Genomic DNA, 18,008 nt, shown 5'->3' with positions numbered 1-18,008 from the left:
CTTTTCCAAACTGAGTGAAATCAGGCAGCCTGACAAATGCAAAGGATTTTTCATGGACACATGGAAAATGTGTGACTGGGGTCACTTATGTGTTTTTTGAAAGTTTTTACCAGAGCATGAACAGGTGCAAGTGTTGTGCTGTTTAATGGATCAGTAAAAGGCAGTAGTGGTGATGGGCCCAACAGAACACAAGTTGTCCAGACTGCATTCTACATGTCAGCAACACTGACCTCACATTAACCAGGTGCTGCCAGGTGCAAAAATCAAAGTTCTGCATTGAACAAGGATGACACAGCCTTGATCTGCCAAGTAGTGAATATACTTATGGACCGTGGCGCATCCTCACCTCATCCAGCAGAATGATCCGTGGTTCTTTCAGGATGGTTCGAGCAATCGCCACTCTCTGCTTCTCCCCACCACTGAGCTTCAGCCCTCGCTCGCCCACGTCTGTGTCATAACCTGGTTAAACAGAGTCATCGTCTTCAGTATCCAGATTTTCCCACATCAGGATTCAAAGTGGCAAACATATTATCACAGGTCTGCTTCAGAAATATCTAAGTGAAATAGCAAAGGTGTTTTCATCACTATCATCTGAACACCTAAACACACGCGTGGCCTGACCCTGAGGCAGCTCTAGTATCCTGGTGTGTATGTCGGCAGCCATGGCAGCTCTCTCCACCTCCTGGCTGGTGGCTGTAACTCGGCTGTAGCGGATGTTGTTGCCGATGGTGTCGTTGAAAAGAACTGTATCCTGCGGAACCACGCCGATGAACGACCTTAGAGAAGACTGATGCACCTTAGACACAGCAAGGACAATGAAAGACAGAGTCATTTTAAAGTTACAAAAGCCCTACAATCATTTTCTGGTTATCTTTGTCGGCCAGTTTATGCTAATACAAATTGAGAGGGGAGACAAATGATTCAGTCAGAGAGGTGTTTGCCAAGGATCTGAGCAAATCTAAATCTAATCTGAATTTAATTTAGAACCAGGTTTGGAACTTGAAACTACTTTCATTAAGTCTTTAATTTATGCTAACTTTCCAAAAATTGTGTATGGATACAGCATGGCACCATATCAGTTTACATTTATCATTTCATGAGTCTCGTATTAAGATAAAATCCAGATTCTTCTCCTTTGACCAGATCAAAAATCTGATTGTATCTGTCTTGGTTTTTCCAGACTACATGCAAACAGGGTCCAGAGCAGACCAGTCCAGAGGACGGTGGTAACACACATGAGTTTAGCTATAAGGAGGAATCACATGGACAGACTACAATCAAGACAAGTTTGCTTGATCTCACAGTGCTTGATCACCCACACAGATAATCAAATGGTTTCACTGATCATGGATTATCAGAGATTACAGCACAATACATCTTATTTTGAAAAGTTTCAGTTATCTGGCTTGGATATAACACCTTGCTAGAATGCATCTCACCACAGTTTTTCGGTCCATCTCAAATGGTTCTTGGTTGCAATGTAACCACTAAACACAAGAGTGGCTATGTATAAAGGGGAATATGGGATCTTCAGATCTGCAGGTCACAGTACAAACTTGTCTGGATGTGTCTATGAACCAGACAGTTTCTCTCCTTACTTCTTCTTCTCTATCTCTCTCTCTCTCTCTCTCTCTCTCTCTCACACACACACACACACACACACACACACACACACACACACTCAGCATACATCTACATAAATGTTGCATGGCTAAATTCATCCTATACTATATAATGCATGCTGCCCCAGGTCACAGACAGCACACATGTCCTGAACTTATTTCTGTACATGTGTCTCGCTGCCCTTCTATCTCAGGCTTTCAAGCTTCTGTCTTTATCCACAAGCCTTATTTTTCTTCCTCTCTATCTTTCTCATAATCAACTACTTAATCAGACAGATCCCGACACTTTGAATCTTGTTATAAAATGTGGATGACCATTTTCACTTTTATCTCACTTGTAAAATATATGACCTTTGCTTTACTGTGCTGATTTAGACTGCTATTATGGTGGAAAAATATTTGAACCTTAATTAAAACAGTGAAAAAATGTGGCCAGTAACAACTAAGATCACTCCCCATTTTTTTCTTTTAGCTTGCTATTTTCCTTGATCGTTAAAATGGATTTCTTTTGTGCACACTTATTTTACATCCATCGTCAAATCATGAGGATAAACCATGTTTTAAATGATTAGGATTCAGAGATCAGATCCAAAACCATCACAGACTGTTTGATTTTATCTGTTTTTGTCGAGCTGCTGAGAGCAGATGAGGCAGGCAGTGCATACTGACACCAGTATCCTCCAGCGTCCAAACCAGTAGATTGAATAGTGGTGATGTTTTTCCCCTTTTTAAGAATAAACTCTGCATTCTGTGAATCTGGCTCTTCGTCTCTCCAGAAATAATTTCCGGTTTTCAATGACTCTCTGGTCGTTGTGCAGTGCTTTGAGTCTTTCCTGTGGAAAGCTTTCCTCTGCAGCCACAACAATACAAATTCCATTTCCTGCACCAGCTCGGTTTGGCTGGCAATCACTCACTTTCCCTTAATTTGATCTTTGCTGTTTACTTTTGTTATTCCTTCCACTTGAGAACAACACAGCATCTGTTTCTGATAGAGCTGACAGAGCTGTAACACCAAATGTTATAAAATGAGAAAGAGACAGATGGAGGGGAAAAGGGCAAAAGAGGGATAAAAACAAAAAAAAGGGGCTTTTAATGTTTTTCATTGAGACATCACATCAAAAAGGAAATCTTAGTGTAAAACAGCTGTCCTCACTCACAGGAGCTAATGACTAAGACCACAGTAAATCTTTAGGATGATGTCGTATTTAAGATATTCCTTCACCAACCCTGTTTTCTGCAAAATGTGTTCATATAATCTGCATTGCCGGAGGTGTCCAGCAGTAAACATGCCTGCTCATAAAGAGGAGGATGGCTGGTTGAGTCAACAACGCTGCAGGCACGCAGCTGGCCACCATCATTAGACACTGATATTTCGCTGAATGTACAAATAGGCGGAAAATTAAGGGAAAACCCAACATAAGTGTTTTAGTAAGGTGTTGTGCCACCACATGTTTCTAGAGCAGCTTCAATGCTGCTTGGCATAGTTGCATCAAGTCTCTGAACTCTACTGGAGGATGAGCACCATTCTACTGAAAGATATTCCCTCATTTGGTGTTTTGATGATGGTGGTGGAGAGCACTGTCTAACACATCAGTGCAAAATCTCCATTGGTGTTTAACTGGGTTGAGATATGGTGACTGTGAAGACCACAGCATATGATTCACATCATTTTTATTCTCATCAAAGTGTTCAATGCCCTATGGAGGGAAGCACTGTGATCCTGTTTCTCCAATCATTTTCCAGGTTTTTCCTTTAATTTGTCATGGATGTTAAGTTACCAAAATTCAATGTACTAGCAAAACTTACAAATACTTCCTTTAAAGGAACAAATGCAGGAATTTTTTAAAATCACTTTCCATAACATAGCAGGATTGTCCAACACTTCTATCAGTTTCTCTGGAAATAATGTATAGATCTTGGTATAACAAATCAAGACATGGTGTTGAGATCTGTGACTTTGGCAAATTGGAGAAATCTTTGAGACCTGAGTGGGACTGTTAGACCTTGACCAGGTCACCTGATTTCCTTCATTGCTCTCATCCTGATTCCTGCAGCCTCTCGCTTCATCACAATCAAACTAAACATTTGTTGTTTGGAGGCACTTTCTGAAATGGCTTATTCTGATGTAAGGAGGGCCGTCTTGCTTGTCAGATTGTTATTTGGTTCACAAACCCCTGCTTATCAGACCTTTCCAACATCAGACTTGGGGAGGGCTGTGTCCAACAATTTCTTTAACTTTCTGAAACCAACAGTCTGACATTCACACCTACTTCACACCATGATTGGTCAGCTGTGCGAAGGTTAGAAAGTAAGCAGGGTTTGAACTTCTTTCTCAAGTGCACTCTTCCCTTTTTGCACTACTGTCTCTTATTTTTTCACATGAACAACCAAGGGCAACAACATGAACGTCCACTGGGAGAGACAGTCTGAAAGTGTGGCCCGTTATCTCTGTAATTTAATGGCTTTTTGCCCCCCTCTCTATTTCAGCAGCAATGGACGTTTCTCCCCCAGCGACGTGGTTGGACAACTAGTCATACAAGGTGCTGTGAGGCTGATTTTGTTACTTTTGGACACAGTCAGGCTAGCTGTTTCCCCATGTTTCCAGTCTTTGTGCTTTGGCTGCTGGCTCAAGCTTCATATTTAATGTAAAGAGGTGAGAGTGGTTTTGTTCTTTTACTATTCCTTTAACAATTTGGCTCTACAGTAAACCTCTTTGCCCCTCTGTCCTGCTCCAACCGAGCAATGATTCATCTTACAGTTGTTGAAGAAAGCTTCTCCATTTGCTTTAATAAAAACTTGTATGTCTGGCTACTCTTTCCTGACCAATGGAAAGGTGTGTCATAGAATAACAGGAAAAACTGGGTAGTTACAAGCAGTGATTGCCAATATGGCTGAACAGAAACTAAACTAAATTCAAATTGCTGTTTATATCTCCTAAAATCTGAAAAAGGAAACCTGACTGGTACCTTAAAAAAACAAACAGATGACTCACAGCAGCATATAGTACCCAGCCATCAGCTTGAGGGTCTGCAGAGCCGGACTCATCAGAGCTTCACCACATGTGGCTGCCATATGCAGGGACAAACAGAACAGCACAGGACAGATGGGCCAAAAACAAACCCAGAGGTCCAAGAGGCTGAGCTGTGTTCACTGTGTTGCATGTGTTGCGAAAGAACTTGACGCACTTTTGTAGCAAAACTCACATGTTAAAGAGGCCAAAAGCATCCCAGCTGCTGAAATTCTACTTCCTGAAGGGTTTTGAAGCAACTACTTGACACATTTACTTATTCAGAAAAATGTATTGACAAGTTCAAATATGACTACACTTTTAGAGACTATGCTCATTTTTAAATAATTTAACTATAGCATTAAAGAAAAGTCTTAACTTGACTAACTCAGACCACATCATATTAGCTCCAGCTGAATATTAGGATGCATTTTTGTACAGAACAAGAGCTGTGGTTTTTATTCCTCTATTTGTTACAGTGCATTAGGTTCACTTCATGGCCGGTATGGGTCAGAAGAATGATTACAGCAACCGATAACTCTCAAATCCATATATTAAGATAGATTTGGGAAAAACATGAGGCATCTAAACAGCTGTAAAGAAAGGGCGAGCAGTTGTGTGCAACAAGCAGTACATCTTCCTGAGAATTGCCAGATTCAGTTCAAACATCATTGATAAGAATCACATGTTAAACTAACTGCAGTATATTTAAAAAAATATATATATAATATATACATAGAGAAAAGTTAAAGAAGTGCATACATGAAAAGTGAACTGTCAAACAACTCTTGGGAGAAAAACTATCTTGAGATTAAGTTTCAAGCATGGGAAAATTCTAGTAAGAGGCCCTTGAGGTTAAGAATGTTTTGGCAAACTACATGAAAGGCATTTGTGATTTTGGGAGATGGCTGTGTGTACCTCAAATGTGTACCACATTTTTAGGGCAGGAGGAGAATTTATGTTCTGAAAAAATACTGGAAAAAAAATGAAGCTGAAAAAATGTAAGTAGACTTCTACTTGACAAATTATGAAATATGATATAACAAGACTGGAGATAGGGGAAACAGCTCACCTAGCTCAATTCAGAGTTTTTAAAAAAAATCAGTTTACTGGTATCTTTAAATTTTACTAATTAACACTTTGTGTGTCACAACATAAACAGAAATTTAATTGTTTCTTGGACAGAGTAAGGATGAGTTGTTTATGCCTGCTTGCGGTATTCATGCAAAGCTAAGCTAATCACTACAGTAGCATATAAAGACGAGAGTGGTATCGATCTTCTCCTGCTGAAATGTTTGTTCCTTTAAAGATTTTTACACCCAGTGAAGAACGGGAAGAACCCATTAAATGTTGGTTCTGACCCAGTTAAAGGAGCCATTCATAACTTTTTGCTATTGCTACATAACCAACATTAGCATTAACAGCGGTTCACTTACCAGTCTTGCCAAGAGCTTCAGCCATTGTTGCATTGACAAGATGCGCCAACTGGAGCAGGGCTAGCTGGTTAGCATGCTAACTTCAGAAGAAGAAAAGACGTGATAGAAATAGAAGTAAAACAAAGGGGTTGTTTCCCACCACTGGAGACAACTCTTGGCAAGTAAGGGAATGAAGTCTGATGCTGAACTTGCAAAGTTTCTTCTAGACTTGTAAGTAAACAGTTAATGCTAATGTTGGCTATTCAGCACTAGCAAAACTTACAAATAGCTCCTTTAAAAAGAGGCTGATCCAGGAGTGTTTTTAACACTTTCCGTAAAATTGTGGGATTTTCCGACACTTCCGTCAATTTCTCAAGAAATAATCTATTTTATATCCTGTAGTACCTTGGTATGAAAAACTCTGTGGTATTGAGATCTGTGACTCTGGCAATTTGGCGAAATCTCAGAGACATGAGTAGGACTGTTAGGCCTTAGCAGAGGAGTGCACCCCCCCACTGAATGCCATTTTAGTTTACCCTGTGAGCATAATTAATACTGGGCATAATTAAGACTGAAGGACGTGTACTAATAGACATAGTTTTACAGGGTAAAATGGGTTAATGAATCCTTTGATAGTGACACACTGAAAAAGTATTTATAGAGTACAACATGAAAAGTGTGGGGGATTTTAATGGAGTGACAACAGCCAACATGTGAAACAGATGGTGTGTAAAAATTGCTGGCATCAAACTCAATATCCCCACCATTCTCACTCTGACTCTGTAAAGACAGGTGAGATTTTACAGCCACCTGCTAATCAAAAGTCTTTTTTATTGATTCATCATTTTGAAATGTGATTGAGGTATTTCAGAGAATTACCACCCAATTTAATAGTTTATTTCGTGTCAGTTTCTCATTTTCACTTATTACTCACCAACCATGTAATATATCACGAGCCTATTAAAAGTTGGCGCCAAGGCCTATGTACTGTGCTGTAAATGCCATGAATATTTTTTTTTTCTCTTCAGATTGGTCGGTTTATATGACCTTTATTAAGAGGACATTTACCATTTACCATTATCATCAGTATGTTGAGCACGACAAAAAGCCATTTTTAGAAGTTTAATAAATTAGCATGATACTCCTGCTGAACAATATCATACCTGTGGTCCTGGTAAACAGCTTATGTTCTGTAGTTCAAACTCACTGTTCTTATTGGGAAAAAATACAACCATGAGAGCTGGTGGATGAACAAAGACTTCTAAAACAAAAATTGCATTTTATGGTGGCTTCCTTAAAAGGGCCGGCCCTGATGCTGTCTAACACAACGACAGAAAGAATCCTTCAGCAGAGGAAGCTGAAGGGTTTTACCACGTCTTTCCGTACATCCTCCTCAAAAAGCCCAGATTGATCAACAGTTGGAATCTACTTTAAGAGAATACCACATGTGTGTATGTGTGTTGATTAAACGGCCCTCCCGCTGTGTAATTACAAATAAGCGACCTCCTAATCATCACCAGCCTCTTCATTTGAACAAGTATGTTTGCTGTACGAAAACATGTGTACGCATGTGTGTGAGAATGTTGCTGTTTGGTTTTTATTGCGACTTTTGGCAAATCATAAACAGAGTCACTTCAACTACAACTACAATAAATGGGCTATCTTTACACACACACACACACACACACACACACACACACTCACACATCTGGTGTCTGGACCCGTTGCTGCATAATTCAGAAACCTTTTACTATGATTTATTCACAGTGTGACTGGAGCTCACACACTCAGCCCAGCTGTGTGTGTGTGTGTGTGTGTGTGTGTGTGTGTGAGTGAGAGAGTGGAGAGAGAGAGAGGGAAAGTGGAAGTCAAAGTGCATGAGGCAAAGTCTGGAAACAGAAATGAAGAGTGAGGGATAGAAATAAAGAGGGAGATATTAAGAGGCAGGAAATATTCTTATATATATACATATAATATATGTATTATACATGCTATTTTAACATGTTATATCTTTTTCGTTTAATCCATACCAATCCAACAAAGTGTAGAATGAGATGTTATAGTTTTACAGCCAGGAGTTGGCCTATAGCCTGATCTTTTCATCTAACTCTCTGTAACAAAGGGTTCGAATATTCCTCAAAACGGTGAACTCTTCCTTTAAGTGTATTTTGCAGACTATGTATTTTTGGCCACAGTTTTGCTACAAATTTGCCAGTCCCAGACAATTAACCCATCAGGAGTTGTCCCAGATGCTATGAAAGTTGTCAAACATTTGCTATTTTATTGTAGTAAAAAAATCTAATTGCACTTATAGGTGGAAGACTTGGAAGAAGAGTCAGAGCACCACACACTTTGCACTATCGCCTCTGCCCTGCAACCTGCTGCCACAGCAAACCTGACCAGGAGAGTGGTGACCGGTATATTACTATAAACATTGAGGGGCTTTTCTGTCACATTATTATCATGTCACAATGGAGTTGAAAGCTATTTTAAAAACCTTCTATCAACAGCTGCCAAGCACTTAAAGTACTTTGCTTGCAAGCTTTGTTTTAAAAAAACAGGCAGTACACAGCTATAGTATGCTGGTCACCTGCTGACTCTCAGACTTCCATGCACATGGTGTGTACGTGTTCATTGTCACAGATGTTCTTTTTTTGTACTGATTTCCTGGAAGGACACAAACCTAAAAACTTGGGGAAATTGTTGGCTGTAATTTTAGTGTACACATGGCTGAAACTGCTTGATCTGCAGTCTGTGTGTGTGTGTGTGTGTGTGTGTGTGTGTGTACCTTGGAGATGTCCTGCCCGTCTATGCGGATGCAGCCACCCTGAGGGTCATAGAATCTGAACAAGAGACGCAGGATGGAGCTTTTCCCAGATCCAGATGGACCAACCTGCGTGTGCGCACACACACGCACACACACACACACACACACACACACACACACACACACATACACAATTAGAAAGTGCACTCTCACCTTTTATTTCGTGCATCCTGCTGCAATGCTTTTGAATTTAAAGGACTGGTTGACACAAACCACACAAAACTAGAGTTACCATCTCACGGTTGTATGCCTCCGAGACTTTGACGGCCAAAATCTAATCTGTTCTTTGTTGACTCACAGTGAATGTTTGTACCAAATTTAAAGCAATTCAGTTAAGGCATTACGGACGTGTCACATTCACGAGGCCAAAACCATGTTGTGTGAGGTCAATGTGACCTTGACCTTTGATCTTTAACCATCAAAGTCTAAACAGTTCGTCCTTGAGTCCAAGTGAACATTTGTACCAAGTTGGAAGGATTCCCTTGAGGAATTCTCAAGATATTGCATTCACAAGGCCAAAATCATGTTTTTTAGGTTACCATGACCTTTGACCCCTATCACCAACATCTAATCAGTTTATCCTTGAGTCCAGGTGAACATTTTTATCCAATTTGAAGAAATTCCCTCAAGGTGTTACATATATATTGCATTCACAGTCACTATGACCTTGACATTTGAACCCCGAAATTTAATCACTTCATCCTTGAGGCCAAGTGAATGTTTGTACCAAATTTCAAGAAGTTCCATTGAGGCGTTGGTGAGATATCGTGTCCATGAGAATGGGATGGACTGTAAATACGTATGGAAAACCTGAAAACAGCACATCTTGGGCTCTGGCTCTCACTGGCACGGAAGGATAAAAATATTTTTTCACTGTGTTTTCTCACTTATCTCTGGTGGTATTTAACCACACAGATAGTTGAGGTCCCCGATAATTCACACAACACACTGAACAGTGGGTGAAAAGTAACTAAGTACATTTACTCAAGTACTGTAGTTAAACTACTCTGCCACACTTCAGAAGCAAATGTTGTCATCTTTTTTTAAAGCTAAATTTAAAGCTAATTTTAAAGCTATTGTTATTATGTGTTACATTCCAGATTAAGATTTTTTCATAACACATGTGTGTTGAGTTCATGAAATGTAACACTTTGTTAAAGATTAAACCAGTTGTTTTGCTTAGGGAGGATTTCTATGACCAGATACCACTAGAGGTACACAGAGATACAATAGGAACATAGGTGTAGCAAGCAGAAGAAGACAACGTACCAAGGCGACCGTCTGTCCCGCCTCCACAGTGAAGGTCACATCTCTGAGAACCTCAGTGCTGCACACAAATGCACACAGAATGAAACAGCAACAGTCAGGATCAAAACAAACTTCATTTCATCCTTATTCATGGCACGGCTTCTTCTGACAGTGACTCCTGAAAGTTTTTGGATTAAAGAAAAAAAAAGACCATGAACATTCTCATGTTTATGTTTATTCTGGTACAATAATGCACCAACACTAGATCCTATCTGGCCTGTTCCTCTGCCTCAGACTGTGAAAAAAATAACAGGGCACACAAAAGGTCAGACAAGACTTCCAATGAATAAAAGTCTGTGTTTTTTTGTTGTTTGCTTTTTTTTTGTCATCCTACAGACAGCAGGCGATGGTCACCAGCTGTGCTGCTGCTTCTTCTTGTCTTTCAAAATAAAAGTCCCTAGAAAATTAGAATTTCAAATGATATTGTTACTGAACATGTATCCCAATTATTTTAACTTTCACACAGGTAACTGAACATAACGTATTATATGTTATTTCATATTGTTGATTTAATGTTTTAGGAAGGTTCATTGTAAACGTCTTGGCCTCCTGTAGAGATCCTCATATTATTTTCATATTTTCAGTAAGTCCTCCAACCTATAGGACCAAACCAGCTGTTTGCCATTGGCTTCCATAATGCATATAACCACTAAAGAATGCCTAATTTATTGATTTACCACCTCTGTGGTTAACATGTTGTTAGGTTTACCCAAATAAAATGATTTAGTCTAATTTAAAGAAGATTTGTGTTTATGGTTAAAACAAACACACAGACTGTTGGTGGGCGATGAGATGCAAACATAAAGTCATAGTTTGATACTTTTTATATGCTGCATCACCTGTACCAGCATCAGGCTGCCTGTCATTATTTAAACATCCACAAAAGAAAAACAAAAACATACTGCAGATAATTTCAAGTTTTTGTGGCAAAGAGAGTCTGTGTTTTTATAGGTTTATGTACAGTTGAGTCAAATCTAATCAAATTATAGAAAAATGGATTTAAGCTATAAACAGATTAGTTGTTGGCTACACACCCAGGCACGTAGCTGAAACAGACTCTGTCAAACTCCACCTGACCTGCTGTGAGCTGCAAGTCCTGTGCATCCTCAGCATCCTGAACCTGTGAGGAAGAGGAGGAGGAGGATAATTCGTTGCCGAAAAAATACAGAGATACTGAAAATAATGGTTTGCAAATAAGTCTCAACTCAAGATGCACTGCCAGCTTGTTTCAATCATATCACAGTTTTAATCAGCAGATGAAATTTCCCCAGTTGCCACAGAATCATAAAATGTTCAAACTTCAATTATTCTGAGCACTTTCATCACTGCTCCTTCATGTTGGCATAAAAGCTGAGCTTGGCAGTTCATTCTTGACTCTGGAAAGAGCAAAAGAGCTCAGACTGAATGATGGAAAGTTTGAACATCTACGTTGAAAAACTGCAAGAATGAAGTGTCGGTTTCTACAGAAAGAATATTCTTTGCCATTTCTATTCGTGATGTGGAAAGAATTTAAAAGTTATTTGTTTATTTGACTGAATTGAAAGATCAGGACTGAGCTGGGTGAGAAGAAGAGGAAGCAGGAGAATAAATGAAGAAAAAAAAGAGGAGACAAGTGAGAGAGAGAGGAGAGAGAGGATAAGGTGGAGAGAAAAGAGATGATTTTTTTTGTCAACAATTAAAACTTCTCTCATTAAGTCTGAGACCACTTTCCTATTTAAATACATTATAACTTATAATAACTATATATATAACTTATAATAGTTAAGACCAATAAACACAAATGTCTGCTCAGTGCTTTATAAACCATGTATAAAATGTTTGCATCCTGCTTATAAATGCCAAACAGAGGGACTTAGAGTGTGATTGCAGTTAGTTGATTTATCACCGTCAGCGTTTGCAGTCCTCCCTCTCCTTCCTGACCTCCCTCCTCCTCCCCTGACTCCCCTCGCCTGCAGCTTCCCAAGCCAAAGAAAAGGGCCGCTGTGTTTTTAAGGTGCTCTAATGCTTTTGTCTACATTCATGTGGCTGTTTACCATATCAAGGGCCTGTGAATGTAGGAGCCTTTAGTGAGGCAGCCGGAGGACGCCTTTTCCCACCGAAACACACACATACACACACAAAAACGGACATACACACACAGACATACAGACAGACTGTGTTTTACTATGTGCGTGCACACAAATACACACACACACAAAGTCACACACAAACACTTGTTGACCTCCTAATCCGCTGACCTCTGACTGTGAGTTTGTTTCCAAGCAGACTGACAGTGACTCTGAACACTTCAGATTTTAGCTTTTAGTCATATAATTAATGTATAGTCAATATAAAAGAATGAATAAAGAAAGAATCCAGAAATGAATACATTATATTGTGATGTATACTTATTTTATATTCCAAAGGAAGTATGGTCTGTAGCCAGGCATTAAACACAGCTCACATGAGCAAACTGAATGACGTTTTGTCATCACACACAGTCAGATGATCCATTCGTAACAACGTTTTTAGTAAAGTTAAACCTGCCACTTATGGGCTGTGGAAACAAGCTGCGAGCTGTGTACATAAGTCAAAAAAATCCAGTATATACAGAAGAGCATTTGTGTTCATTTGGAGTTGTGTTTGTGTCCCCCTGGTAAATGTAAGTTCGATATTCATTCTGTTTTAGCTCTGTCTTTGGTCTCTACCAACCTGAGGGAAGCATCAGGCTCTTATGTTCACCTACTGTCTCTGTCAGCTGTTTGCTGCTGAGCAGGTCATGTTCAGTGAGTTTTTACAGCTTTTTCTCTGAAAACAGCTACTGGGGCTGAAACGACGCTGTGAGCGCAGCATGAGTGCACTGAACAGTACAGTTGTGCTCTTCATAAAGCAGAGATTACATTCAATTCATTCAATACATTCAATACAGAGCTGTTACAAAAATGTTAATTATACCCACTTTAAGGATATCAACATCAAAGCAGAGTTTCTGATATTGACTTCATTAATACTGACTGTGGTAGCACTCACTTGGGCTAATACAAATTAAGCTACATTGAAACCACACACCTGATAGACTTTGCAGAGGTTGACTGTTTTTGTGACTCACCTCTTGATGCTCTGTCAACAGTGCCAACATGTTCTCCATGTCAACAAATGCACTCTGAATCAGCCTGCGGACGCACAGGATGCACAAGCAGTGTCATTAGATGCAGCAGCAACAACAGCAGCACTAACTTTAGTGACAGGAGCAGGGTATTAGGAGCAGTTAGCAGTCTTTTCATCTTTATGTTAGATTGATATAGTGGAATTATATATACACTAATATTCATAACATTCACTGCCACTCATAATAACAGTCACATCAATACACAGACAAACTATTTTAAGGTATTTTCTCCCTGTATTCATAGTTAAGGTTATAAACAAGTAAATGCCAAAAAAAACCCACTGGGTCACATCCATTACAGATTTGTGAAAATCTAAGATCCAGCTTTGTTATTGTAAAACCACCCACATAAATGTGACCCTATTGCCGAAGTACAGATCCTTATTTCTAGGGTCAGTGATCTGCCTCTTGTCACGTGTTCTCGTCTCACCTGTAGTAGGTACCAAACCAGTTCAGAGGGGTGTACAGCTGGATGATGTATGTTCCAAACAGAACATAATCTCCAACCTGAGGGAGAAGGGAACACACAAATACAGCTACTAAACATCAAGCAACCTGCAGAGAACCCATGCTACAGTAATCAAAGGTTACTGTTAGTTGGCTATGTTAATTAGCCTCCCACTAGCAAGAGCCTCACACACTGTTATGACCACTTAGAGGCAGCTGAACCAGTCGACAACATAAAATTGACACATGTATTGTTTTATAACGTAGCTGTGGAGAAATTGTTAGCAAACAAGCTAAAAGGTCAAGTCAGTGAGGTAATGCCAACAGATCCTGGCTACGTCTCATGTGTAAGTCACTACAGGCCAAGTCATCAAGATCGCTGAGGTCATTACTAAAGTCGCCCATCATCCACGTCTGAATCACAGAAGTCCAGATCACTGAGGTCATGTCTCTGCCTTACTGCAAACATAATGTCTCGCTTACAGAGATCAAGTCTCTCCACATCACTGTCAAGTCCACCTTATTGTGGTCACGTAAACAGCAGCGCCACATACGTCATGTCCGGGTGACAAAGGTTGTGTGTGAGCCACCCGGGCCGTGTCGCAGTCGTCACATTCAAGTGGAGTCACAGGCGTCACGTCTGAGTCACCGTGGTAACTTATGTCATACCCATGAAGTTCACTATCTAAGCAATAAGATCTTCCTCTGATAGAATGGTTCGCTGATCTAGTACATCATCCCGGTTTTGTTTTCTTGTTTTCTTGCCTGAGCTTCATCTGATGTGTAACCTTTATTTAATCAGATCAAGATCTCTTTTGCAACAAACCCGAGCTGAGCAAAGAGAAAGAAAAACAAGCATACAGCATCAGAGGCAATCACCAACATCTTTAAAGAGGTTGTGGCATAAAACACCTAAAACCACTGTAATCTATTCCATACTGATACTTTTAGCCAACAAATCAACCAGGTGCAAATTTTGGAAAACACAAAAAACACAAATGAGGGCCAACATCTGAGTTAAAATCTGCAGTGTGCACATCAGAGTGTCAGTCTTATTTTTGTGCTCCCATCATATGTGGAGGCAACAGTCGGTAAATTGCGTGTCTTATGATTTCGATAGTGGATTCTACTGTGTTTAAACACTCCACTCATACCTGGAATTGTCCTACAGAGACCAGGTAGGCGCAGAGCAGAGATCCAACCAGAAGTCCTGATCCTATGATGACGTTCTGGGTTTGATTCAGCAGAGCGAGCGAGGCTGAGCTCTTCCACTCACACTGCTGTAAAAGATGACCAGCAGACAATTTATTAAAAATAAGAAATACTATAAAAGTGCATCGGAAGATTTGAAAATTGAATCAACTTTTCATAAGCAAATATATGTTTGGTTTAGCTGGTTATGAGTTGTCTGTGTACTATTGGCTGGTCTTACTTGATATTTCAGAATGGCTTCCTCAAAGCAGCGGACCTCATAATCCTCAGCATTGTAATATTTCACCTGTGAAAATAAATCAAATCCTGTGGGTGAAATTGCCAAAAAATGAGATGCCTACAAACATTTTAGACAACGGTGTATTATTGTAATACATCTGGAAAACAATGGAACTGGATCATCACCCACACAGGCTAATGTACGAATGTGGCATCTCCACCGGTGCTACATCACAGGTGGGTGTTTCCAAAAGTACAGCAGACCTGACATGGACACACCTGCTGCAGTGGTTTTCCTTTAACTGGGTATAAAATAAACAGGAGGTGTGCAGTGATGTTATCTACCGTCTCAAAGTTGAGCAGCGAGTCTACAGCTCTGGACTTGGCGTTGTTGTCTTGATTGTTCATCTCTCTCCTGTATTTCGTCCTCCACTCTGTGATCAGGATGGTGCAGGCTGCAGATACAGAGCAGTCTCATTTTCAAGTTTCATCAGTAGAAGCAGAAATTCTTGTATTACATTTAATTCTACAGTTTAGATTTATATATTTCTACAAGAGACAAAATTTAGCTGATTCTTGGGTTAGGGGCTGAGAAAGTGAGGTTTTACGAAGCTTTGCTGAAGTCATCAAATCAAACAGCTCCTGGATCTGATTCTATCATCTCTATTCAACACTTGTTCATTGCAAATCAAATGTCCTACAGACGCTGGGAGCAGCTGTGGCTGCTCATATATCTTTGATGCCTGTCATCCTGAGGCCATGACTTAATAAAAATGTTTAGTTTGCATTTAATAAACAGCTTTTTTGTTGTGTATATTCACAGAGATAAAGGTTCGGTACTGTATTATCAAACCTTTATCTATCATTTCATTTTGTAATATACAAAAGGCTGTTGTCCAGGTGAAGCCTGCTGCCATTCTCATTCATTTTTTTCTTTGTTGCTGTTATGATAGAAACAACTTGGAAAGATGATGAATACAGAAGCTTGTTATCTCAAGATAATGTGTCCTGATTACCACAAAGGGAAGAACAACATGACAACACACAGTGACTCACTGAGGTAGAGCACCATGCAGGTGAAGACTATGAGTCCAAACCAGACACTGAAGTAGGAGACGAAGTAGATGATGGCAATGATGATGTCACAGATGGTGGGGAGGATACTGAATAGGATGTAGCTAAAGACAAAAACAATTGCAGGTTACTGTGGTTTGTTATGTCATGTTCTGGTCATTGAACCCACATCATGTGAGCGGAGGCTAAATGCCTCCACCTCTCAGCCTCCTCCCGTCCCACCTCAGCAGGTTGTTGATGGAGGAGGTGCCTCGGTCGACGCTCCTCAGCACGTCCCCGGTGCGTCTCTCCAGGTGCCAGCGCAGAGACAAACTGTGCAGGTGGGAAAACAAACGCACCTACATTGTGGAGGGAAAGGGAGGGAGAGAGAGAGAGAGAGAGAGAGAGACTTCCAGTTACATGACTATACACACTGAATACAACCAGTACATATCCATGACGTCTATTTCACGTCTTAGGGAAGCAATGAGGAAACACTGTTGTGTTGCTCTTCATGAGGTCTCTTCCATTTTTCTTCCATTTTTCCTTATCAGAATTGAGGGGCTAGGATATGCTGTTCATTTTGTAAAGGCCCATGAGGCAAATTTGTGATTTATGATATTGGCTATAAAAATAAAGTACCAGTGACAGAGCAAAAGAAGACAAAGTTGTGGCTTTAAGAATTATATTACAGTTACTCCAACAGTCTCTTACCCTCCCCACATGTAATATGAAGGGGTATGTTTGTTTTTATGCTGCTTTCAAATCATGTTGGACATTTCAGAATTAAAGAATGATTCTGGCTTACTACATCCTAGATTATATTTTGGTAGTTGTTGCTGATTTGGTTTTGGGGTTATAATAATATTCACTTGCTTTGATCTAAGGGGAAAAAAAAGGTCAGACAAAGCAAGAAACAGGAGCAGATAATCATACAGGTTTTAAGGAATTCCTCAGTTTAGTCCAGCTTATATGGAAGAGAAAACATGCAACCATTTTTGGATGGATAATCTTTGGTTTCATCTGACTGACCTGTTGGCTTCTCTGTCTGATCACAAAATTACGTTTCTTACCATATGAGACTTTATTACATTGAGGTTTCTGTCTTCCCAGATCTCAGCAATTACTTTGGTAAATGTTTTTATTATAGCTATGAAAAAAGACCAAAGATGTAATAAACCGAATCATTTTTAAACCATAGAGTATATCTAATCCAGTCAGAACCAAGCAAATACAAGTCAGCAAGTTCAACATTAAAGTGAAAGACAGCAAAGTGAAAAGACACAGGAAACAAACAAGAAGAAATAAAAGAAGAGGAAGTCTAAGTGGGACCTGAACGCCTCTGCTGGTGAACTGCTGAACTCTGATCCACAGAAACTGACGAAGGTTGCTGATGAAACCTGACGTACCTACGAGGAGGAGAAGAAGACGCCAAAGAACTTCATGCTCATATTCACTCTGAATCACACTGACGGGAGCTTATATTTTATATTCTGTGACATTAAACATCTTTTATTTTGGAAACACACACACACACACTTGTACTTCTATCTTTGTGAGGACACTCATTGAAATAATGCATTCCCTAGCCCCTTACCCTAACCTTAACCATCACAACTGAGTGCCTAACCCCAACCCTGACCCTAACCTTAACCTAAAGCTAATTCTAACCAGAACTCTAAAACCAAGTCTTAACCCTCAACATGTGATTTGAAGGTGTCTCAAAAAGTGAGGACCGGCCAAAATGTCC

The 18,008-nt window shown here is 39.9% G+C and overlaps 1 protein-coding gene across 2 annotated transcripts in view; it reads right to left on the bottom strand.

Moving 5' to 3' along the window:
• abcb6b (ATP binding cassette subfamily B member 6 (LAN blood group) b) overlaps positions 1 to 18,008 on the bottom strand; it is a 33,669-nt gene that overhangs the window by 10,737 nt on the left and 4,924 nt on the right. For both annotated transcript variants that reach the window (XM_071482397.1, XM_071482403.1), the window contains exons 4-16: positions 17,591 to 17,667; positions 16,502 to 16,617; positions 16,262 to 16,383; positions 15,551 to 15,660; positions 15,207 to 15,272; positions 14,929 to 15,054; positions 13,758 to 13,834; positions 13,268 to 13,331; positions 11,214 to 11,299; positions 10,141 to 10,198; positions 8,833 to 8,937; positions 622 to 796; positions 347 to 459 (exon numbers count right to left, since the gene is read on the bottom strand). In XM_071482397.1, the coding sequence (XP_071338498.1) occupies positions 347 to 459; positions 622 to 796; positions 8,833 to 8,937; positions 10,141 to 10,198; positions 11,214 to 11,299; positions 13,268 to 13,331; positions 13,758 to 13,834; positions 14,929 to 15,054; positions 15,207 to 15,272; positions 15,551 to 15,660; positions 16,262 to 16,383; positions 16,502 to 16,617; positions 17,591 to 17,667 (1,295 nt within the window). The remainder of the gene's footprint in view (positions 1 to 346; positions 460 to 621; positions 797 to 8,832; positions 8,938 to 10,140; positions 10,199 to 11,213; positions 11,300 to 13,267; positions 13,332 to 13,757; positions 13,835 to 14,928; positions 15,055 to 15,206; positions 15,273 to 15,550; positions 15,661 to 16,261; positions 16,384 to 16,501; positions 16,618 to 17,590; positions 17,668 to 18,008) is intronic.

This window comes from Trachinotus anak, unplaced genomic scaffold (genome assembly GCF_046630095.1).
Source record: "Trachinotus anak isolate AG129_WGS33_773 ecotype Australia unplaced genomic scaffold, CSIRO_AGI_Tana_v1 ptg000001l, whole genome shotgun sequence".
Classification (NCBI taxonomy): Eukaryota; Metazoa; Chordata; class Actinopteri; order Carangiformes; family Carangidae; genus Trachinotus; species Trachinotus anak.
Note: the sequence above shows the minus strand (reverse complement) of the source record. Positions and strands in the feature narration are given on the sequence as shown.